Genomic DNA, 24,918 nt, shown 5'->3' with positions numbered 1-24,918 from the left:
CAGTCCGAGCAGTGCTGCAAACGATCGTTTGTTTGTCCCCTTGTTTGGTGGGATTATGATAAGTAATCGAACAATCTGATGAATGGGCAGTGAAAGCAGCAGAGTACAGTGCGCGCGTGGACACGACCCGCCCGTGGTAAGCACGACACAAAAACACAAAAAGTAAAAGTAACGATGAAACGTAAAATAAAATACTATTTTAAAAATTAATTAAATACCGTTTTCATTATGAGCAACCCGAACAGCAGGAAAATTTCGTCTTCTGCAACCGGAGCTGTTTTTTTGTGACAAACTGTTTTTGCTAGTGGAAGCGTTTTGATGAATGCATTTGTTTTGTTTTGTGTTGTGAAATGTGAAATGGGCTTAAGGTTGTATGTTTATTTCGAAGCATAGCACCATAAAATAATGCCAAAAGTATGCAGCTGAATGCGATTATGAAATTTGTTTTTAAAACGTAAACACTCTCAATCCAACCGATTTTGCTCGGAAATGTAAATAAATTTGATTTCCTTCGGGTTTGACGTATGGTTGAACGAAGCGTTTACGAAGCGTTTCGGTGCTGTCAGAGGATTCATTGATAGCATTGTTGTTCGGTTTCGCGTGCGTCTGAAAGGGGAGAAACAGCTCACCGTACAATTTCACGGAAAAACAACGTTTTAAAGGTAATTTTCTTCCGTTTTCCTATTTCCTGTAACTCGGTGCGTAGCTCATTCATCACTACTCAACTGCAACAAATCGCTATCGGTGAAGGGCTCGAGTATTGATCGTATTAAGTTGTCGCATGTTGTTGTCGCAGGCATATGATAAGCGCCATTGTTGTGTTCTTACCCTCCGCAGAATTTAGACCGTCCGAAAACAAGATGACGGTTGATTCCGATACCGGCGCTTTGGCGGAACCAGTAGCGCAGGAAAAAATACGATGCTTTTTCGACGTTACCCTCGGCGGCTTGCCGGCTGGTCGTATTGTGTTCGAACTGTTCCCAGCAGTTGCGCCGAAAACGTGCGAAAACTTCCGCGCCCTGTGTACGGGTGAATGTGGCATCGGTCAGAAGACGGGAAAAGCACTGTATTACAAGGTAAGTAGAGCGTTCTCGGATATCACGGAAGTACGTTATGCTTAACCGATATTCTCTTCCGGCTTTGGCGCTTAGGGAATTATTTTCCATCGTGTGGTGAAAGATTTTATGATCCAGTCCGGAGACTTTTCGAACGGGAATGGAACCGGTGGCGAATCGATTTACGGTGGCACGTTTGAGGGTAAGTGCGCTGGGGAAGCAACGGACCTGGTCTAATCCTTCCAGCCTGCAACCTGTTTGTTCGTTTCTTCTACAGATGAAGCTTTCACCCTGAAACACGACCGAGCATTTTTGCTCTCCATGGCCAATCGTGGTAAAAACACGAATGGCTCACAATTTTTCATGTAAGTACTTTGTCGTTGGTCTAAAGTGCGCCCCTATCAACATCGTACCGCAGCAATGATACAAAATGTTCACAACATGTTTACTTCCGTATTAAATTTCACTGATAAGTTTTCCTTTCAGCGCATGCGTAATTAGATAGTGAATAGCACACTCATCTACATTTTGTTGCTTTTGTACCCCTTGTATTCGTTACCTTTAGAGGGCACGAGCTGTTCAATCGGAAACATTTCGCGGAACAGCTGGGTCTGCCCGTGCTTAACACGTCTAGGCGGCGAACAGAATGAGAGTGAGAGAGGTACGGAATAGATAGGCATAGTAGTGTGCATTCATCCGCGCAAAACAACCGGCACAAACCCGTTGCAGTTCACACGTCCCCTTCCACGTCTTCTTCACTTCACTGAGTGTGTAAGCTGGACGAACGTGCGCAACACGTACGTTTGCAAATGTCACCAGCCGGCAGGCAGGCGCAGGTTGTCGCTCGGATTGTGGTGTCGTTGTCGCGATGAGGCTCGCGGTTGCTGCGGGCTTTCCGCTAATCAACGCGCGGTGCATGGCATCCAATTACGACGAGGTGTATCTCCCGCCCCCAGCGCCCATAGATGTCACGATGTCACGATGATGAGTTTCGGAGACCGCTAACACTTCCCCATGATGTTTGCAAATGTTCTGCTCCGATCCATGCCCGCAAACAAGCAATCCATTTGCCAATCAATTGTTCTTTCTGTGTTTTTTCTTTCTCTATTGTAGTACAACGCAACCTGCACCACATCTTGACAAGTAAGTCCTTCCGTTCGTGCGATCCGGCTCAAATCCTCTCTGCGATCAAACTCAATCCATTTCTTCCCTCTTTTTTCCTTCCACCAGTGTACACGTTGTATTTGGTCATGTTGTATCCGGCCAGGATTTAGTACGACAACTCGAACAGCTACCGGTCGATCGTAATTCGCGTCCACTGCAAGATGCAGTGGTTTCTAACTGTGGCGAACTAGTGCGGCAGATAAAAGGTACGTGGCTGGTGTAGTTGGTTGAACTGTTGAACTACCTTTCTCATTTCAATCACTTCGCTATCTCCTTCAACGTACAGTCAAAAAGGAGAAAAAGAGCAAGAAAGCTGCAGCATCGAGCGATGAATCGGACGATGATTCTAGTCGAAAGCGTAAGAAAGATAAAAAGAAAAAACGTGGCAAAGATTCGTCCCCGCGTACAAAACGTGCCCCGTAAGCTTGGTTCTGACACTACGGCGTCATCGATGCAACAAATTGGCTAATATTTGCTTCTCCTTTCATACTCCTTAGCGATGCTGATGCATCAGTCGAGGAAGGTGAGCTAGAAGATGAGATGCACCCGATGGCGACAGTGACCAAAATTGATCCGGATGAAATCCCGGAGGTATCTAACAAATACCTAATGCGTAGCGATAATGCAACCAAACGCACCGGCGCCCAGCAGGACGACGATCGCAAACGCGACAATCGGGCGAAAGACCAGCGAGGGTTCGGTTGGCAGAAGAAGAATGTACCAATGTCTCGCAGCGGGCGTATCATCAAGGGACGAGGACACTTTGTAGGTCTGAACGGGAAGCAAATGATGCACAGCATTGCTAACCTTCTCATCTTGTTCTCTCCCCTTCAAGCGCTATCGTACGCCATCAAGATCCCGTAGCCGCTCCCGCAGCCAGACGCCAATTCATTGGCGTGCCGCACAAAAACGCACGATCAAGATGACCGATCTGGAAAAGCTGGAAGATGAGAAACGGCAGCGTGAAACCGAAATCAAGCGCAGGGAATCGGAGCGTAAGAAGCGTCACGAGGAGCTTGCCAAAGGTGTTTCAAAGAAGTCTTTCTTCGAGCTCAACCAGGAACAGTCTGGCCCGCGTGAAAAATCCACCAGCGAATCGTCCGAAGTGGAGGCAAGCTCCAAACGCGCTGCACCGGACTCTGTCAAGGAACAGGCAGCACCGGTGCGTGGCAAATCTAACGGTTCGATCGATATGAACGCGCTGGATTATGAGCATCATCCGGCTGGAACGTCCGATACCGAACCAGACGAAGCGACGCTTAAGAAGAGTGACACACTAGCCAAAGCGCTCGGTGTGGAACCGAAAAAGAAGTCGAACGAGTCGAGCAAACCGGACGAACGTCGCAAGCCGGTCGATGAGCGAAGACGCGATCGTTCGCGCAGTCGCTCGCGTGATCGTCGCCGAGGTGATGGTTATCGCGGTCGTTCACCGGCAGGTAACTATCGTGGTGGTGGAGGAGCAGGGAATCGTAACCGGCAACCATTTGGGTTCCCGGGTGGTCCTCACTATAATCGCTACGGGAGCCAACAGCAACAAGTTGGAAACCGGCGATATGGCGGTGGGAATAACGTTGGTGGATCCTACTACTCACGGCCTCGTGGACGCTTTGGTGGTGGTAATAATGATCGCTACGATCGCGATCGGTCGCGCCGGTCACGCAGTCACGATGGTGGCTCATCGCGTCGCTCGCGCAAAGATCGTTCCGAGAGTCATTCGCGTTCTAGAACGCCTGAATATAGGCGTCATCGTAAGGACCATAGTTCGTCGGGTAGTTCCCCGGAACGGGATGAGCGTTCGAGGCGCAATCGATCCATCACACCGGCCAAACGTCGCTCAGCTTCCCGTCCGGAGGCAAACGACAATGCTCGGGAAAGAGCGGCCAATGGAAAAGAGTTGGACAAATTCCGCGACAAGAGTCCGGGTTCGGTCGCAACGGCGATCGTGGTCGCTGCTACAGCTGCCGTAGAGGCAGCAAAGATGCCAGCAGCAGCCATTAAGCAAGAGAAGCTGTCGGAGGACGAAAAGGCCCGAATGCAGAAGGAAAAGATGCTGAAACGGGCCGAAACACTGTTGCTGCTCAAGAGCCACATGGAGAAGGAAATAGAGGAGCAGCAGCGCAAGGCACGAGAGAAACAGCAACAGCAGCTGCTTCTTCGCAAGCAAAAAGAGGAACAGGAAGCCCGAGCGCTTGATGCGGTCATGGATTTGGCACAGCTGAAGCAGCTCAAGAAGGAAACGATCCAAAAGCTTAACGCACAAGAGGCGGCACAGCGAATACTGGAGACGGTGGTCACGAATGTAAATGCCGCCGCTGCTGCTGCAGCCGCTGCCGGGTCTGGCGGCACTGCTGGCCAGAAGAAAAAGACCAGAGCCAGCCACAAGCGCCGGTCGTCCCGCAGTTCTTCGTCGTCGTCATCCTCTTCCTCCTCCTCGTCGTCGTCGGCTGCTTCCAAAAAGGAGAAACCCTGCAAGAAGCGTAAGGACAAAAAACGTAAAGCAAGGCGCCATTCGTCCAGCAGCTCGTCTTAGGTGACATAGAGTGGGTCCAATACTTCAATTTCTTTCTATTTTCTTCGCGTGCAGAAGTATGATTTTAAACGATACAACTTTCTTCCCCTATGGGTTTTGGGGGCTTAGTCATGAGTCTACCACTAGCGGCAGGTTAAATAGCATAGTTGGTAATGCACGGCTTGATTGAACTGAATGTCTCGAGCCATACCATCCATTCGCTGGATTTAAAGTCTATTAGGCAATAGGCAGAAATAATCCTTGCTAGGGAGGAAACATGGTTGGTTGAGGGTAAATTTGGCTCCCAGGACTCGGGATGTTTCACCGTAGCAACCGGCAGGAAGTACCCGCGCACAACACACAACTCCCAAACGCTTGATTCGTTCCGCGCAATGAACAGTAGGCATTGCTCTTCACAAATTTGAAATTTTCTTGAATAACACTATATAAACAATTTCAATAAACTTGTCTTTACCAACAGCACACAATGTTTGAAGTGTATTATTATTATGTAGCAGTGTTCAAGGGTTAAATATGCCGCGTAAAGTCATGCATAACAACAGCTCGACAATGAAAACACTACGAAACCCCCGTTTGGTTGCAGTTGGTGTGGAGCGCACTGTAAGCTGTCAAAAAATCAATACAGAAAATGGACAGTTTTGCAAAAACATCAACACCACACCAGCATGTCCCAGTACGTTTTGCTCTCCCTGTAATCTCCTTCTTTAATTATTTATGAATGAATCCGTGGTCGTACGGCGATAAGACATTTTTCCCCATTCAATGGGCGAAGGTTTTAAGCGAATCGAATTTATGAACTGTCATTGGCGTTTCTCGGACGATGACCATGGTTGGATCATTTGTGCTAATGCTCAGGTTCGAGACGCAATAAGTAAAAAACGGTACGCGTTCCATCATCATCATTCCGGTCGGCTATTTTCTGCGCTAGGTTTTCGGCACTTTTCACGATGCAAAAAGGCGCCTGCCTAGCGGGTTTTGGTGCGTTTTAATGCAGCGTGGCTGTTATATGCGTGTAAGTGTGCAAAAGTGCAGCATAAATCGTGTTGTTTCGGAGTGCAGGAAGGGGCGAAAGAATCGCGACCATAATGCATCTGGCGCTGTTTGCAAAGGTGTGAGTTCCGGGAAAGGTACGACGCATTCTAGCAAACGAAGCGAATCCTGTACAATGTGTGCCTGTCTGCCCATCCCCCTGACCAGCATTCATTCCTGTGCTCAAATGTTTTTCCATCAAAAACTACTGGGCAGAAAGGCATTTTTTTTTTTTGAAAGCCCTGTGTGTGAAAATGAAGTGAAATTGGGCTGGGTATGAAATGCACGCATGGAAAAGGCCGGTGGCGCGATGGTGTGCGATGCCTTGCGGAAGGAATAAGACAAAGTGTATTTTGCAACCACCCAAAGGTCAGTGTATCGTTCTCATTTCCATATCCCTGTTACCCGCACACCTTTTCGCGTTTGCCGCGTCCGTGTGTCAACACACACCATTTCCGTGCGAATTTGTTATCGACCAAAATCGAAGCGGAAACTAATGCAAAGTTTAAAAAAACACACACACATTTGCCGTTTTGTTTGGTTTGCTATTTTATCGTGCGTGGTCATATGTACGAGTGTATGTGTGTGTATTTATGCATATGTGCGCCGTTTAGCGAGCAGTGCGCGAATTACGCTTGGTGAAGAGAGTACTGTGACAAAAATAATGCGTGCAAGGTGGTTTTCACATACGAACAAATGCGCAACATCGCGGGAAGAACGTATCATAGCAGCATTCGCAATTATTCATCCCCCCCCCCCCTCCCTTCCCCCAGACACAGGGATCGTAGCAATCGGCAAAGCGTTACTAAGCGTTACCGGTTTCTTGTGATCAGAGCGAGAGCGCGAGTGCTGAATGTGATTCCTCGAATAGTTTATGTAGCAGTCAGCAGCAGCAACAGCAAGCACACGATCTGCTTTTAATGCGAAGAACATCGGTTCCATACCCTGTACGCGCTCTTCTTATGTTCATCTACCCAACGCATCCCCCAGTTTTGTGCCAAAAAAAGTTTCTGTTTCGCGGAAAAGTATGTGAGAGTTTTTTTTTTCGTATGTTGCCTACATGAAAGTGTTATTTAATCCGTACACAGAGCGAATGTGTTTTCCAGCGGTGTTCCTACATAGGCACGCCTGCTGCGTCTGTGTGATTGTGTGCTTGTGGGAAGGAGTGGGTTAAACCTGAAATTGACACAGTGCACGGCGCGGGATTAAGAACAATCGAATTGCACCGTTCGCTGTATGTTTTGCTCCACCTTTAATCCTGGTAAAATGTTATGTTTTGTTTTAGCATCGAATTTAACCGAAATACGAGAAGGAACGATTAATTTTGATGTACGGTGGGTGTACGTGTGTGTGTGTGCGTGTGGTTTTTTTTTACAATAATGTTTTCATGTTGTTGCCTGCTCCTGCGCCCATCAATCCGTTCGCTCGCACTCGCTCGCCGTTTGTTTTGCTTTCTCTCGAATATGCGCGCTCTCTCGCTCTATCGCGTGCGCTCTCTCCATCTCTGTTTTCGCAGCCGCTCTTGTTTTTGGTGCGCGGTGTACGCGTTACGCATCGCGTTCGATATGTTTTAGTTATTCTTGCCTCGCATTCCGTTTGTGTTGTACACACATCTGTGCCAGAGTGTTGTGTTTTGTGCTGTTGTGTATCTATCTCGGATTCTGCCGGATTGAAGGTGTAGTAGCCGTGCCCTGAGATCAAGGAAACCTCGATCGTTAGAAGGGTCTATGTTTTGAAGAAACCTGCCCACAAACAACCATCCCAGTGGATTGTTTCGAAAATCGGCGAAGAAAAGTGCTCAACCATCTTGGTGGACTGACCGGTTGGCGTGTCGTGGAAGCAATTTCTCGCGCTGTCCAATGTAGCGCTCATCATCTATCCGATCTTCTTTATACTATCGTTCTGTGCGTGTGTGTTGCACGGTAGTGGTCTAAATTATTGGAGCCATTGCCTGTAGGCTATCCCACCGAGGGTGGGTAGTGTGTATAAGTGATTGGACGGAACGGTTGCGGCGAAAAAGAATGGTTAGCACACGAAAAGCCGCCATATAGACACACAACAATCGTTCTTACCAAACGAACCTGAAAGTACTCCACAACACATATGCGCCGCATCATCTTCCTTCCGGTGTGACCATGGCAAGGAAATGCGCGCTCGCGAATATACGCACACATAAACATACACACACACAGGTGCATGCATGAAAATGGTCCTGTTGAGAAGAAACAGAACGAAGTAGAAAAAAAACGAAGAACCATACCGGTGAAAAAGTACACTGTATGTCTTCAGCAGTCTACTCGATTGTGTTGTGTGCGTTCAAAGTTTGTACGGTCCGTTTCGTATAAATTGCATGAAAAGAAGGAAAAGGTGACGCGGACGCGAAAACAGTGAGCAACATCGTACTTGTCTAATTTATGCTTCTTCGTTTGTCGTTTCACTTCCCCCCACCGTGGCGTGCGCTGGTATCGCATGCATAAATGTGTGTTATACATTGTGTTGTGTGGATCTAGGATTAAAACCCGTGCACACAAACACACAAACACGCGGACGCACAGCGAGCGTAGTGAAATCCGTGGCCGGGCGGCCGTACATATATCGGCACGGCGACGCAAAAACATCAATTGACAGTCAAAAACTGTCACCAAAACAAGGCCACTTGCCACACACAAGCCCCGTCGGCTTACTTGGCTGGAGAAGGAGAACAACAACACACCTTCATCAACCATAGTAAAGAGAAGAAAGCAAATGAGATTTAGTGGTAGGAGGTGGTTGGACGGTGAGGGGTGGCGAATGGGGGATGCGTGTGTAAAATGATGGTGAAAAGTAAATTGCTAGAATTGTGCTATTGCCACTTGGCGTGCTCAATTGTCGTCGATACACTGTGTGCGTATTTCGTCTATTAGCGTGCGCTCATTTTATACGATTTTCGCTTCATCTGTGTGCCGTGTGTGGTATATTGTTTCATGCTAAAGAAATATCTGTGCTACGCCGAGCAAAACAAAAAATAACATATGTGTAGGATACCTATTAACCAATTTCCTGTTTTCAGTGTTTAAGAAATTGTCCGCTAATTTGATTCATGTTCTCACATTTAGATTCTCAGGACGACAGAAAACAAAGTAAACAGAGCAAAAGTAAACACGTATCGCAGTTACGGTAGCCAGTTGCCAGCATCTGGTACCAGCAGCATCTTCCAGTAGTGATGCCAGATTTGGCAAAAAGTGTGCGTGAAGAAAGTGTATTGTGTGCTTGTGTGGGCTCATTTACCTGTGCTTCGTATTGTTTTCCAACAAATCGTTACTATTTGTTACGTGTCAAACGAGTTTAGCAGTGTTCTCTAACAAGGCAGAGTGAAGTAATAATATTAATCGTGAACGGAGCGAGAGAGAGAGAGAGAGAGAGAGTGAGAAGGAGCTATTGTTTGCACGCGAAACCAGTTATGCAGGCGTAGGTGGTTCCGCGGTGCACGAAGAAGGCCGCGAGAATAAATACACACGCGGGTACCACACGCATACATCCGGACAGGGCCACTGGCCCGCTCTGTGTTGCAGGGGGTACTGTGATGTGGTGTTGTGGTGATGCACCATCATCATCACTCCGCGTATGCATCGAACCCCGGCTAGTGTGATGCATATGCGGCCGCCCATTGTGAGAAGACAGCATTGTTGATGGTAGTAGTAGTAGTAACAGTAGTAGTGGTGGTGAAGGCGATTGACCGGAAAACATGCAAAACATCAGATATGATCGTCGTAGGTCCGGATCGCTGACTTGTTTGTACTGAAAGCAGAAGCAGCGCTCAGCAGCAAATCAACAACACGCAGACAAAAAAAAAACAAACGACAAACAAACAAAAACGATCTGCGATACAAACGCGCATCAATCAATAAGCAACCGGCAGTTGTGTCTCTTCTGGAGGTACGTGAAGTGTAAAAACAAAGGGCCGACCAAAACACAAGGCAGCCTCATCCCGCCGCCGAATGGAAAATTGGGAAGTTTTTACAGTAGTCGTTGGTGTGATGAATCGCTAAGAAGAACAACGGCAAGAGTAGTAGCGCGGTGTTACAATTGGCGTGTCAACTGCCTTTACGAAATTAAATAACCACACAAATGGTGAAGGATTTTTTATGGCGCTGCTCTCATTTCGACTTAGCATTGTGTTTACCATAGGATTACTATTGCTGAATGGATTCGCTTCCGATTCGTCAGGTAAGTGTAGTTGGCCGTAGTCTACATACCACTTGCTCCAAATTCCAGACTGTTGTCTGTGAGGGAACATTTTTGTTATATTTTTGGTTTATGGTGTCCAACGACGGCAATGTTGGCGTGGGTCCGGGCCGTTTCATCCAGCGTATGTGTGCGTGTATTATTGGACCTACCTCTCAGTTTGGGTGGTTAAAGCGCGCACGGAAGTTTACATATTTTGTGTACCACCCAGTAGTAGTACACTGTTGTGCTCCCTCGAAGGTTCTGTTTCTCTCGCACCACCACATACCGAACATTTAACGTGGGTGAGCTCCGACACTCTCCTGTGCTCTGACGCACAATTATGTCAAAACAATCAAAATGGCGTGCCAATCGGCAGCGAGTTGTGAGAAGAATCATGTCTATCACATTAAGCCCTATCGTCCAAGAGCAATAGGGAAAGTACAGCAGCAAGTTGACAAAATTTAACAGTACAAATACAGGCTTAAGTACCATAACATGCCACAGTTGCTGTTTGTTTGAATTTTGTTCTACCTTATTGTTTGCTCCTGCTACACTTCCTTATCCGCCGTGTGCAAAGCCTAAATGCTACATTTCCCTAGATGGGTGTTTATATTTTCCTATCTCAGATTTTTTTTTTGTCGAATGGAAATGCATTCCTGATTGTCCCCCGTCGTCTTAGCTTGTGTGTGTGTGAGAAAGTTGGATGCGCTTACGCATCGACACTCCACGAAAGGGTAGAGAGAACGAGATAGCGAGTGAGCAAGCGATTGATTTTAGAGCGAAAGATGAAATTTTTATAGATGTTGTTTGCGCGTGCGTTTCAAATCGAATACTCTTTTGAGAGAAAGGAGCCGACCGGCACATGATGTTAGGGGTGTTGAAGTTGTGTAGCAAGAAAAAAACATTGTTTGTTTATCAGAGGAAAACTAACATCACAGTAGGCATCGCAGGCTATGATGGCTGTCGATCGTTTATTATTGTGCCGGGCGGAAAATTGGTTATTTGCAGATGATTTTAATTTCAAAGTATTTAGCAAAACTATTGTTTTAATAGATTTCGTTCGTCTTCGACCTACCTTTATTATTTGGTCCATCGATTATTATATTCATGTTAAGCATTGATGCAATTATGCTATCGGCATCTTTCTTCAACCGTGTCCGTGCATCAGCTCGCTTGCAGGCAATCGCCGTACCATGCGAACATGCGAAACGGACCTACACGGACTGGCTTAGGAAGAAGAGCGAATAGTGTGTGCGGAGGTGGAATTTAATGTTCTTTTTGTTGTTGTTGCTGCTGCTGCTGTTTTTTACCATTTTTCACCTCTGTTTTATGTCCTTCTACAACACCGCACCACAACTAGCGCGCGCTGGGCAGAAGGGGAGTAGTAGTAGTTGGGATGTTGAAATGAAATGGCCACCCATGTTCATGGTTGAACTGCTTCCCACTACGAAAGCCCATCGATTTCACCCACTCTTCCACGCTTGTAACGTTTGCGCGGCCCCCCTGTACGCAAGATCGGCGACCGGATGCGAAGAGATCCCCACGGAGAGGAAAACGGGGGCCGGTGGGAAGGGCAAGAACTGCATTAATCTAAAAGAGTACTTTCAGAGAACAACTGACTACGACCCAGCAACCGAATGTAGTTGTAGATTGTAGGTGTGTAGTTTTGACCCTTGGGTGGAAACTATTTTTTGGAGGAAAACTTGAACCGCCCACTTTCGTCACTCACGCATTCGTCGTGTCTCATATTTCAACGTCTTACCGCATCCTCCGGTAACACAGCGCCCACGCCGATCCAAACACTGTCCGTGTCGTGACATGGCGATCAAGCATTAGCCTACGCACCAGCAGCAAACATTGAGTAACAACATCGCTGGGGGTAAACTTGTGTTCCGCCTTGAAACGCATCTTGTGGATGCACAAACGCTTTTCTCAAACACACACCCACACTACTTTCCATGTAGAAGATGGCTTGCTGAATGTAGGTCTTATCGTAAGGGTTTGGAACTGTTGGTATTAGAAAACCAGCAACAGTGTACCCCTATAGTGGTATGAATAAGGGATGGTTTGTATGAAAATAGAGCTAAATGTGACTTTATACGCGACATTTCTAGTAGTTGCTATTGTAGAATCACTGCTTTGGAACTGATTATTCCGGTCCTCAGGACTGGCTATCTATGTACAGCCAAGCTAAGTCAAGGGAGCCAATAATGGCTCGTAAAATCTTGAGGTTGTACGCACTAGAAGCTATAAATGCTCGATCAAACTCTCTAAAGTTTGATTTTTTTATTTTTAAATTAGTCTCAAAGCTTGGCTCATTAGCCAGGGCTTGTGTTGAAGTACAGAATGTATGTGTGGATCGATGAATTGCATGGTAGTATATTGTTTGATAAGGAAATGTCAAGCTTGTTAATAAAAACTGTGCTGTTGTATCCTTCCAAGGCGGTTTAATGATAACGACGCTGATCTTTCACCTGATCATATGATTTTTTTCATATCGTTACCAAATATTATACGAACCTATTCTATCCAGCAAAGGGTCAATTTAGCGAAGGTAAGCTAGGTGTGGTAGAAAAGTCCCTGGTGCATGGTGCGAAGAAGACGAAATCTTGAAAGCCGCCGGTTATTTTCTAAAAAGAAAACTACAACAACTTATGGCTTTTCGTTTAATGCAAAATTGTAGTTTCCTTCTCGAACAGCATTGTTGCTGCTAATATATAGCAAGTAAAGCAAACTTTTGTGGTACAGAAAACTCAGCTTAATCAAGGATAGCAACGTATTTTAAATGCGAAAAATACTACCTATTTCTAAAATTACTGGCCCTGCGTGATATGGGGTAAGGAATCAAAGGGAAGGAACAGGACAACACCTTCCATGGCGAAATCATCCGGCGAAAAAAAAGCCCAAAAAAGGAAAGGATGATTGGCGGTGGTGAAAAGGAACTGGTTGTCGAAAATTAGACAAAAAGGGGTTAAACAGGCATTTGTTCCTGGTGGCATTCTTCTCAAATATGCTTCTATTCTCCTTTTATTTTTTATTTTTTTGTTTTCCGTTCGCCTATCTCTCCTTAGATCCCTCGCTCGCTCTCTTTCTATCTCTCGTGTTCGTCTTTAGTTTGTCTGTTCCTTGATTTCTGCATCCTAGTCCATGGGGTATGCTTTTATTTTTGGTAGTTTTATTCGCGACTTCTACCTACCTCACCTACCGCACTACCACAACCACGGAGCATGATTTTGCTGCGCTGGCTGGCCGTGCGCGGATGAGGGTTTGGCCGTGGTTTTTGCGCAATCGTCTGAGGCCGCGTTGTGTTCCTTGTGTGTGTCGGTCGGTCGGTCGGGTGGTATGATGATATTCGTGCGCGCCAAATTTGTCTTCATGCGCTTCTGGTATAAGGCTTCTGGTGGAGAGGCTAGCGGCGAAGCAACAGCAAGCATAAAAAAGTCCACCAAAAAGCGATCGCAGGTAGAAAAATCCCGATTCTGAAGCTTGATCAAGCGCGCGAATCCCCTCCGGTTTGGTTGTTTAGGATATTTTGCAGCACAAAGCAATCTCACTCGGACCTTTTTAAGTTGGTGTGTATTTTTTGTTGTTGTTATTGAACCAGTTTCAAGGGTATGGAATGGATCGCTTCTTTTCCTGCTTGCTGTTGCTTCTTATTGCCGTCTAGGAGGCTTACTACGCGAGTTAAAACTTTTCTTTCTGAATAGATAGAAAGAGTCTTTTACAGTTCGGTGTCTTGAAATTAACTATTTTATTGAATTCAGCCGATTCCGTTATCGGCCCATAAACGGCCCAGCAGCGATCGCCGCATCAGCATAACTCGTCGCGTTGGATACAACACGACACTCCCAATGCTGATTTAGCGATTACCGACGCTCGTTGCTAACTCGCCCCCCCTCAGATGTGAACGTCCACGATTCACTGTGTTTGTTTAGGAAATGTGACGTAGTCGGGTGTCTGATTTGGTGACGAATTATGTACTGTGACTACCGTTTGCGTGTTTTTGCACCTCTTTGTAAACCAGTAAAGCAATGCTACTCCCAGTATAATGAGAGGAAAGATGATACCTCCGAAAATGTTTATCGTTGGCCAGGTTATTTGAAAAGAGTTGTTTTGTAAGCGAATGTGCTCCAATTCTTTACGTGTCTCGATGTGCAGATTATGTAAATCTTCCAGACTTATGTTCGAAATTTCCAGCTGTCTTTTAATAAACACTCCGTCGAGTGGATATAAGTTCAACGTTCCAACTAGATCGGTGAGTTTGGATGAGTATCTCACGTCGTTTATGTAAATATCGCATGTGTTGAAGCTTATTACGAACGATCCCTGAAGTGTTCTGTTGCTTATACCACAGTTGGAGACGAGTGTAAATTTCTCTACAGAGTTAATCAATATGGCGTGATTATTAATCTGTAATATTTCAGTTTTGGCTGGACTCTTCGTAAAGTTACATTCTGCTTCTCGACCTTCCATTAATCTTGGAATGCAATCTGATTCATCCAACTCTATTTCATTGATTTTATAGATTTTCGGGGTTAGAGTGCTAACACGGTATCTGATTGCTTCGTGAGTTATGAATCTGTCATACTGGAGGTGAATCTTGCCGTCGTGGTACAGGATTGGATAAATTTTTATCTTACGGAACGTTCTTGGGTCGAGTTTGGGTGTTTTTATGAGCAGCATTATTTCTTGGCGGTTGGTGGCGATAGAGGCGTCGGCGTAGGAAAGCGCTTCTAGAGTTGTGTCGAACGGAATGTTTTCTGCTGCCAGGGTTTTTTCCAAACAATTGATTTCATATTTTGACAATATTTTTTCGTTTAAAATATTCGCTTTCGTCATAACTATACTATCAACTATTTCCTGCAGTGTGTCTATCATCTTTTTTAGGTGGAGATAAATATTGATGGAATGAATTTCTAATGATTCTGATCTGAATTGAGTTATTACGTTACGAGTTTTTTCTGTTATTTCTTTAATCTGGTTGTTAATATTCCTATTGATTGTAACTTGTGCATTATTGTCATCGATGAGATTATTAATTGTTTTGTTAATAACACGAAGATCGTTTGCATCTGGTGTTCCTGCAATAAACTTCCAAATTGTTCCTATGGAATCCCAACGTTTGAATCTTTTAGTGGGAAGCATTCTTTTCAATATGGTATTCAGTTCTTCGAATTGGTTTTGGATAATACTGGAAAATTGATTATTGCTCATTTTTTCGAAATCGTCCTTAATTGCTTGAATATAACCCTTATACGCAGTTAAATTGTAATGGTGTATGTAAATATGGCTATCTATCCTTATTCTTGCCCAACCTTCGTCCATTGCAACTATAGGTTGGTTGTCTACCTTCAGAATAGAGATCCTCGGCTCAGCTAGGGTACATACTACAAATAGAAAACTGTAAGAAGAGAACAATGATGTTAGAATGACGGTATTGTTAGCTATCTTATTTTTATATCGTTTTTATGAATTTTTCGTGAATCATTTGTGTTTATAGTGCTTTTGTTTACTTTGTTAATCTTGATTTTCTTGTATCTCGGCTTGTGTTTTAATCTGGCTCTGGTTTTTTCATAAACTGTCATATCCTCTTTTATATTTATTTCCTTTTTTCTCTTATTGTAATATGAAATATCTTTCTCCTGTTTCTTTGTTAAATTTTTGTAAACATTTTCACAAATATCTGATGAACGGACAGACGGTAAAATTATCTCATAAGGAGTATATTTAGTAGTCGAATGAATGGATGAATTATATTTGTGAAGTGAAAGCTCGATTAGATCAGAAATAGTTAAATTGTTGTTCTCAAATTTCGTTATTCGATAAATTTCTAATATGGTAGAATGGAACCTTTCTATTACTCCATTCATTTCACTTCGACCTGTAGCTGTTAAATATATTTGGATTTGGTGAGTTTTATAAAAATCTATTAGATCTTGTGTACCAAAAGATTTTTCGCCGTCCATTACTAATATTTTAGGAGGATGGTATTTTGTAATTATTTCTTTAACTGCCGGAACAATATCTAAGGCGGCTCGCGATTGAATTTCTTTAATTTGAGCGAATTTTGAAAATTTATCGATGTAAGTTAAAAAATAATGTTTTTCGAGAAACATTATATCAATGTGTGCAATTTGGAAAGGGTGTACGGGGATTGGAGTTTGTTGTTGAGGATACCGGATAGGGTTTCGGTCATATTTGTTTTCATTGCAGATACAGCAATTGGAAACAATTTTTTTTATCTTGGCTAGCAGCTTTGGAAAATAGTATTTACGTAAAATTTGCGACTTATTTTCCTGGGCTCCACGATGTGCCCTATTGTGCTCTGCCGTGATTATTTCTCGTTGTTGATCTTCGTCTGTAATGTCTTCCAGAAGATTTTGAGTAAATCGAATCTTAAGGAGCTTCTGACTTCCAAAATACTTCCTATAAACCTCTTGAAATTTTCCCATTATGTCTTCACTCGTGAAAAGTCCGTTTACTTTTGATATTGTGAAATGATCCTTTAGAATCTGTAAAAGAGATGATTCGGTTATTATTTCGGAGTAAATTGTTGTACGTTTAAAATTTTGGAATGGATATTCAATTACTGTGTTTGGTTTCCCTTTTTTCAACACGATCTGGTTGTGAAAAGCATTAAGTGGTGCTTCTGTAGAGATAATGTAAAAATCGTCACTAGTTTGTGATGAATGTTGCGTACCAGTCATAGAGAAAACTATTCTGCTGAGGGCATCTGCTACAACATTGCCTTTGCCTGGTTTATACAAAATCTCGTGGTCATGCTCCTCTAAATATGCTTTCCAACGTTTTAATTTTGCGTTAGTATTTTTTTGGGAGAGGGCAAAAGTAAGTGGTTGATGATCAGTTAATATTTTGAGTTTAGCTCCATACAAATAATTGCGGAAAGTTTGTAGTGACCAGAAAATTGCAAGCATTTCTTTCTCAGGGGTGGAATATTTCTCTTCAGTTTTAGATAGTGTTCTTGATGCGAAGTGAATTGGTTTATCTTTGCCTAATTCACCTTGAGAAAGAACGGATCCAATTGCATAATCTGAAGCATCGGTTGTCAAAATAAATGGTTTGTTAAAATCTGGATAGATGAGAATATCGCTCGATGATAGTATTTGCTTCATTTTATTGAAACATTCGATTTCTTGTTGATTTAATGTAATTTTCTTTTTGGATGTGTCAGATCCCTTTCCCCTTAAAATGTTTGTCAAAGGTTTAGCAATTTTGGCAAAGTCTTTGACAAATCGTCGATAGTAGCCCATTAATCCTAGGAAGGCACGCAAATCTTTAATGGTTTTGGGCACAGGGTATTTATTTATAACTTCTATTTTTTTATGGTTGGGTTTTATTCCCTCTGTGCAAATAATGAAACCAAGAAATTCAACTTCTTGGCGAAGGAATTCTGATTTGTCTAATTGAATTTTTAGTCCTGCATTATTTAATGTTGTCAAAATTGTGTCCAAATTTTTCAAATGATTTTCTAAATCATCGCCAAAAACTATTACGTCGTCTATATAAACGTAACATATTTTTCCAATAAAATTTCGAAGTACATCATCGATAGCCCTTTGAAATATAGCCGGTGCGTTTTTTAAACCAAACGGCATCCTAGTAAATTCGTATTTACCGTTATTAATAGCAAAAGCCGTTTTTTCAATATCTGATGCTTTCATCTTAATTTGATGGAATCCCGAAGCTAAATCTAAAGTCGAGAAATATTTTTTTCCTTTTAATTGGTCTATCACATAATTTATCTCGGGCATTGGATATTTTTCGGAGATGGTTTTAGCATTTAACATTCGATAATCGATAACCATTCTAAATTTCTTTTGTCCTGATGCATCCGGTTTTTTTGGCACAATCCATACCGGTGAAGTCCAAGCTGAGCGAGACGGTCTGATTATTCCATCCGCTAATAGCTTGTCAACTTGCTTATTTACTTCGTCAGCATATGCTGCAGGATATGGATACACTCTTTGATGGATAGGTGTATCGTCTGAAGTGTGTATTGCACATTCCACTTTGGTTGTACATGTTAGTTTACTGTCTGGTTTGTAAAATGCATCTCTGTTTTTATCTAAAACCTGGTTTAGTTTTTCTAGCTCTAATTTGGATAGATGAGATGTTCGGATCAAATTGTGGGATGACCGATTATGTGGAGAATAGTATGAGATTGGGATGACGAATCTTTTAGAGTTTCTACTCAATGTGATTTGGTCATTTTCTAGATCAATTTTAGCTTTCAATGTTTTCAACATGCTATTTCCAATGATTCCATAAAAAAAATTGTGAAATTTGTGTAACAAAAAGCGATCTTCAAAATCAATTTTGGGATGGAAAAAATTTATATTAATTGCACTAGTAGGAGCAAATGTACTATTTGCACAACTTATTTGACCTACTGAAAATTCGTACGGTTTACTGATTTCATATGCACGTGCCAATTGTGGATGTATTAAATTAATATTAGCACCTGTGTCTATTAAAAACGGAAAGTTTCCAATGGTAGTTTTAAGATAAATAAAAGGAAGGCTGGGAACTACCAACTCATCTTCCACTCTAAAAAATGGTTCTGACCATCGCGACTTGATCCCTCCAACGGATCATGCTCGTGTTGCAAATTTATGTTTTGTAATTTGTCAACAAGATTGTTTTGCTCTGTGAGCTCAAATTCATTTATTGTTTGTCCGTGACAATACCTTGCGTCGTTGGCATTTTTATTCATTTGATGAGCATATAATGGGTGAGCTTGCCTCTTTACCCACGCTTCTTGACTTGATGGTGGTCTTGGTCTTTTTTCGCCATATGTGGGTCTGTTACCATAGTCAATATGACGTGAATTTATACTTCTATCTACCTCCATTGGCTCGGGCTGTTGCCTCTGTGGGGTATATTGCTGATTAGGCAGGTAATGGGAATTGTATCGTGGAGCTGGACGAGGCGCTGCTCTAGGAGGGGGTACTTATTGATAAACAATTTTTCTGGGTGCTACCCTAGGGGGTTGAGGCTCGAAGCCTAAATCTCTTGGCTTGGGAATATTAAGAGAATTTTGATTTCCATATTGATTTTTAAAAGGTGCTGATCGAACGTCCATATTAAAGTAATCAATGCAAAATTGATATGCTTTGCTAAGGGTCTTCGGGTCAGCAGTTTTTAATAAAGTGGATAATGGTTTTTCTAAACCTCTAATAAACGAATCCAAAGCTTTCTCTCTGAAATAGTTTATGTGGACATTTGCATGCAGAGAGTACTTACTGTCAGTTTGAACTTGTGCTATTATAGCGGCTAACAATTGGTTAACCCTGCTATAATATCCGGCGAGGCTTTCCGAATTACCCTTACGAATACACGTCAATTCATAATCCAGGGTCTTCACGTCACGCTTATCTTTATAGTAAAGCATTAGGATAGATTTTATCTGATGCCAACTACATGTTGCATTATTTGCATTTAACACATCGGAAGCTTCTCCACGGACTTTCCTTCTGATTGTTCGTTCGATCAGATGGAACTGCACAGAGTCGTCAGGAAGATCTCTATACATGATAAAAACATCTTCCACATCCGAAATCCAATTCATCAACTCATTTGGGTTTCCATCAAAAATAGGAACATCCCTCAAAAAGTCAGGGGTTTTTCCCATCTCCACGAAAGATCGTAGAACCATTTCAGTGTTGGGATTGGTCATTTTTGTGTTTTAAATGCTCACTTCACTTAACACTTGTCACGATCACGATTCACCACTAACAAATTACAGCAGAAGCTATTTAATTAAACACCAAAATTTCACTGATTTCGGATTTTTTAGGTTTTTACTTACAGTATGGTTGAGTTAATTTCCATGGGCATCTGACTTCTTTTTCTTCGGGGGAAAATTGGGCAGCTACAGCAAGATGTTCCTTTTTATCCTTCTGATGACTGGGGGCTCGCTGGCAGCAATCGGGAATTAACCACGGTGTCCCAAAGTTCGCTTCGTTATTATGATGGCTCCTTCAACCACGAGATTAGCCACAATTTTTAAATGGCTAACTTTATAGGATTTTTTTTTTAACTTATACACTTCCCGCTGATTTTTTTGTCAGGTCCCTATTCGGGCGCCAGTTAAAACTTTTCTTTCTGAATAGATAGAAAGAGTCTTTTACAGTTCGGTGTCTTGAAATTAACTATTTTATTGAATTCAGCCGATTCCGTTATCGGCCCATAAACGGCCCAGCAGCGATCGCCGCATCAGCATAACTCGTCGCGTTGGATACAACACGACACTCCCAATGCTGATTTAGCGATTACCGACGCTCGTTGCTAACTCGCGTGAATGCTTTCTATTTTACAGCGTTAATTTTCGTGCCAAGTAAGTACGAAAAGTTGGCAAAATGTCGTTTTATTGGAAATGAATGTTGACTCTAGTCCTTCAATCGCTAGGGCGGTTTGTGGTACATCGAACAAGGAAAATGTCGAACTGAAATGTTTTAGTTCTGACTGTTGCTTCTTCATTGGGGGACAGATGCAGGTTCCAGATTTCTATAGTTTCTACCCAGAAACGACAGGTAAAGCAGTGTAAACTAGTTTTATCGAATTCTTTCAACTGATTCGATAAATAGTTTCCATGTAAACTCGGTTTTGTAAAAAAGATAATTATGTTCATGAAAATCTTCCCTTAAAAGCATCTCCCATGTGTGATTGTGCCAAGGGATTGAATATGAGTTTCTGTTACACAACAGGAAACAATATGGAGAGTCGTTTTGGAAGGACCCCAGGGGGGTACCCGTGATCGTTTGAATGTTCGAATATATACCATTATTATTCGGAATTACCATTATACCGTAAACCATCTCTCTTGTTTAAAAAGTTATAAAATTAAATAGAAAGTTATAAATAATCGTCTTTTAAAACATCGTTTTAATTTGGATTGTTATCCATATTGATGTCGGATTATGAAAAGATGAAATAATAAACAGATTCCCACATAAGGTTTAAGCATTGCGATACAAAAAAAGCTGAACCCGGAAACAGGAAGCGTATTTTTGTATATCCTGCTTTTACAGTGCCTTTAATCATCATCATGTGGCCAAAAAAAAAAAAAGAAGATCGCCTCAACGTGAATGTGTTGTGTGTTCACGGACAGAATTATGTAAGCAAATATGCTGACTATCTTATTATTTTCTCCTAGAACGCGGCACATCTGGCATGTATCTGTGTGGCTGCCAAGCAGTAGGGTCTGTGGAACGAAAATAAATTTGTTTTTCTTTGTACCATGTGTATCAATTCGTATGTCCGCTGTGCGAAAATAAGGAAAGCCTAGAGAAGTAAATCTTATGAGGATGATAGTTCTTGACACGGTCACACTGTCTCTGTACTGTTGTGCCCAATATCCGGTCGTGTGTCGCATTTGTTTGACACGTGGTAGTACGTGCGCGTTGGCCAACTTTGCGTATTGTGTCTTCAGCAACTGCTCAATGTTGCTATCCCGAATGGAAATACACAGAATAGCACATCCAAATCAATTGTACGCTCGCTTATCTTCCGGGCTCAGCCATAAAATCCGAAGAAGATTAAAAGCACTATTTCACACGTCTTCAGCACCTTGTGCGTGTATTGAGATCATAATGCGGATTACTTTCCGTACAGTTTGTTAACGGAACAGTTCCGGTCCAAATTCTATTAGCTGGCTTGTGATCGAAGTTGCAAATTTTGGACCATCACGGTTTGGGCAACGGTTTATCTATATCCACGCGTATTATTAGTTCGGGGGGTGTTTTTTTTCTTCACCAGCCGGCTAGCTTTACTCATGGTGGCATCACGTCGCGTTTAGTGCGTCCGGTACGCATTCACGCATGGAATAAAGATGGCCGAAAACGCAACCGCCAAAAAGGTAAAACGAAGGAAACCAGTTCGCTTGTTTGCCTGTCCAAATTAGAAGAATGTGCGTATCGATCCGCAACCGCTGTGCGATCGGGGTGTGATAGCGAACAAACGGATGCCTAACTGTGTGTGTGTGCGTGGTGGTGTGGTTGGTGTGCTATTAGCAGCCGTCCATTTCTTTATTGCTGGTAAGAATTGCTGACCGGCTAGATAAAAACCCCGCCAGCAGGAGTGTGGGATCGAGCCGAAGAAGTGTCCGTCCGACCTCAAAACGCAACGCGAAAGCTCGATCGCAGAAAGTTCAATAAACCTCCCCCCGCGTGGCCGGTTTTCTTCTTTTGCTTTGCTATGCCCGGAATTTCACAGATGGTGCGTTGTGTTTTGTAGTGCGTAGCTATTTGGGAGCCTCATTCGCACGCACTTTTCCCACAACCGGACGTGCGGCGGGTGCGTTTGGGGTGCGTATCGCCGTCTATCGTCATTTTGTTCTTTCCAGCATTCGCCTGCGGCCATAATTTAAGCCATTCGAGCGCCACTTTTTTCTTTTTTGGCAAAGCAGCACTAATTTATAATGGAAAAGGCGCAGCGCCTTCACCCGCGACAGCACAGTACAGATGTACCGTTTCGAAATCCCATTACATTAATTGTGAAATGCTCCCTAGTTTCGGCAACCTTTTCCCATTAATGTGTTTTACAGTTTTACAGAGCAACGCGAGAGGAAACGAAAAGTGCGTAGCTGTTGAATTTTCCATCCGGGTGTGTGCGAACCTCTTTCGTCGTCTGTACTATCGTTGAAATCTAGCTGGCTGTTTCATCCTGTTTGTGCAAAACCACACACACGCTGTACCTTGTGCGTGAAGTTGGCTCGTGCTGTGGAATGTTTGTGTGTGTGTGTGTATGATGGGTGTTATGGGCATTTAGTAAGCCGTTCCACCTTTCCCCGCACCTTTTTCGCCTTTCCATTGCATCGCAATGCGCGTTCGCAATGAATGAAGTCTCGATCTCTTCCTGGTTGGCACTGGATACAGCTTACGCATTTTCTTTACCTTGTGAAGCTGTATCCGAAAGGTATAACAGCAACACAGTATGAGTGCCAGTCGGTAGAAGAGGGTCACACTATATACGCAACAGCAAGCACGGGTTGGTGCTAATGATAAAGCTCAAGCTTTTAAGAGGAACCATGGTCGGTGGAGAAGCGACGAGGGACACCGTGGCAAAGAGCGGTGTAGAAACAGGGAGATAGAGCGGCAAGTAAATTATGCGTAAGGCAACAACAACCCACTAGATTCGGTTTTCTTTCCATACGTCAACTTCTTTCGTACGATCCCGTTCGCTTTGGTGGCCGCCTAGATACACCCCGTCTCACTCACGCTTTCCAGCTTGGTTTTCCCCCCTTGCGCCTACAAACAGCCCAAAGCAATCCTGTTTTTCTCTAATAGGTTTCTCTTTTCTCGTCCCGGCCGATGGCGCGGTTTCTTACGTCGTGCCTCCACTCCTCCATCCTCCAGAATGCACATTCTCTTCTGCTCCATCTTAATCTATTCGCCGCTTCTCCTTGTCTCCCCACAATTTCGAACAGGCTCCAGAAACAAATAGGCTTAGAAAACTATCATCCGTTGGAATGTGCGTGTTGCTTTTTTTTCTGTCTTCTTGTATGTTGCTCTGCTGTTTATTGCGCTAGCGTCTGCGATCTGTGGCGATCTGTCGAAAAACGCGTTTGTATTCAACAGGATTCTGTTTTTGAAGCGTTGTGAGTGGATCGGATAATATCGGGCGAAGGGGGCTGGCCAGAGCTCTGGATGCTAGGGAGCAATAATACGGAGGATTTTTCTTCTTATTCAGCCTTTGCGGAGGTCATTTGAATGGTGAATGGTTTTGCGCGTCAGTCTATGGGCAGATTGCTTTGGCCGTTTCATAACGATTGTATTCTGGAATCGACAGGCTGGAGCCTAACATGAATGGATCATAGACCATGCAAAGCTTTCGTTATTCTTACAATATTCTGCAATATTTTCAACGTGCAATATTAGGTTTTCAAAAATCTTACCGGTATGTGAAGCTTCGTGAAGGTTTCGTTTGCTATCGAAGAAAAAGGATTAAATGTAGGAGACTGTAGACGCAACCGTACATTCCGAGACATAGATTTACTGTTCCATAATTCATTCTGCGATAATGTCCAGTGGCATACGACGAACAGAAAGAACTCTAACCCAGTCGCCTACCTTTTTGCCTACCATGCTTCGGCTGACTGAGCCGTGTGGTTCGTCTAGGGTGGTGCCGAAAAGTACGACTCGTTGCTTAAGATTCGGCTGTCCTTCTGGGATCATCCGCTATACGAGGCGTGTTTTCGTTTAGTAGAATACATTCAAATTGCCCAAATCGGTTGTCCTTGACTTGACTAGTTTTAAAGGCAGATTGTCTGGGTCTCACTTGCCCTCATGCACATTTCATTACTACGGATTACGATTCCAGCACGCACATCAATCGCACAGGGAAGCGTTTTCGTTTTCATCTGCATTCTCATCATGAATGCTGACTGATTTCGTTGGGTAGGTTCGAACGTTTTTTTTTTTGTTGTTTTTTTGCCACATAATTTGGTGGTTAAGTTTGCGGTTTAATCATACTGTTCCAGGTTTCATAACACTCTTTGTAACCTTGAAAATAAGGCCTGAAACGGTTTTTCTTATTATTAAAGCTGTTTTTATGCCCTTAAATCTAGTCTAAAATTTGTAACTCAATTTACAGAAATGAAGCCATCAATTCCATTACTAAATGCACATGATCAATGCATTAAAAGGGTGCGGAGTGGAAAAGTAAAGTAAATAAATAGTTGTTTATGCACCCCAAATAGCTCTTCTGCCTATAATGCGTCGTTTTGATCGCTAGGAACATGTGTCGTTTTGTTTTACCGCTAAACGATACTTTCATAAATAACATAAAAGCGAGAGGAAAAAAAAATTGAACAACCCACATCCCCTCACAGCCACAGAACGATGCGCTTTATAAAACATCGTTGAAATGATGCAGTGTTTCATTTGAAGACTCACTTTGTGGCCCAGACGTGAA

The 24,918-nt window shown here is 43.2% G+C and overlaps 2 protein-coding genes across 8 annotated transcripts in view; both read left to right on the top strand.

The window, feature by feature from the left end:
- Positions 1 to 554: 554 nt before the first annotated feature.
- LOC118504483 (peptidyl-prolyl cis-trans isomerase G) lies at positions 555 to 5,211 on the top strand. Its single transcript, XM_036039000.1, has 9 exons — positions 555 to 662; positions 838 to 1,076; positions 1,152 to 1,257; positions 1,333 to 1,420; positions 2,169 to 2,198; positions 2,286 to 2,425; positions 2,506 to 2,638; positions 2,717 to 2,984; positions 3,055 to 5,211. The coding sequence occupies exons 2-9, from the start codon at positions 861 to 863 to the stop codon at positions 4,747 to 4,749; spliced, it is 2,676 nt and encodes an 891-aa protein (XP_035894893.1). The 5' UTR covers positions 555 to 662; positions 838 to 860; the 3' UTR covers positions 4,750 to 5,211.
- Positions 5,212 to 5,622: 411 nt separating this feature from the next.
- The window catches only part of LOC118504479, a 30,744-nt gene continuing 11,448 nt past the window's right edge, over positions 5,623 to 24,918 (top strand). For 2 of the 7 annotated variants that reach the window (XR_004905306.1, XM_036038990.1), the window contains exons 1-2: positions 5,623 to 5,761; positions 8,874 to 9,984. Coding sequence is in view for 6 of the 7 variants with exons in the window: in XM_036038990.1 (XP_035894883.1) it covers positions 9,903 to 9,984 (82 nt within the window). In the remaining variant the exon portion in view is untranslated. Of the gene's footprint in view, positions 5,877 to 5,896; positions 6,148 to 6,551; positions 6,804 to 7,208; positions 7,454 to 8,873; positions 9,985 to 24,918 lie in introns of those variants that run through there. The other 5 variants (XM_036038996.1, XM_036038992.1, XM_036038991.1 and 2 more) reach the window with 5 other exon arrangements.

This window comes from Anopheles stephensi, chromosome 2 (genome assembly GCF_013141755.1).
Source record: "Anopheles stephensi strain Indian chromosome 2, UCI_ANSTEP_V1.0, whole genome shotgun sequence".
NCBI lineage: Eukaryota > Metazoa > Arthropoda > Insecta > Diptera > Culicidae > Anopheles > Anopheles stephensi.
This window is presented reverse-complemented; position numbering and strand designations above follow the sequence as displayed.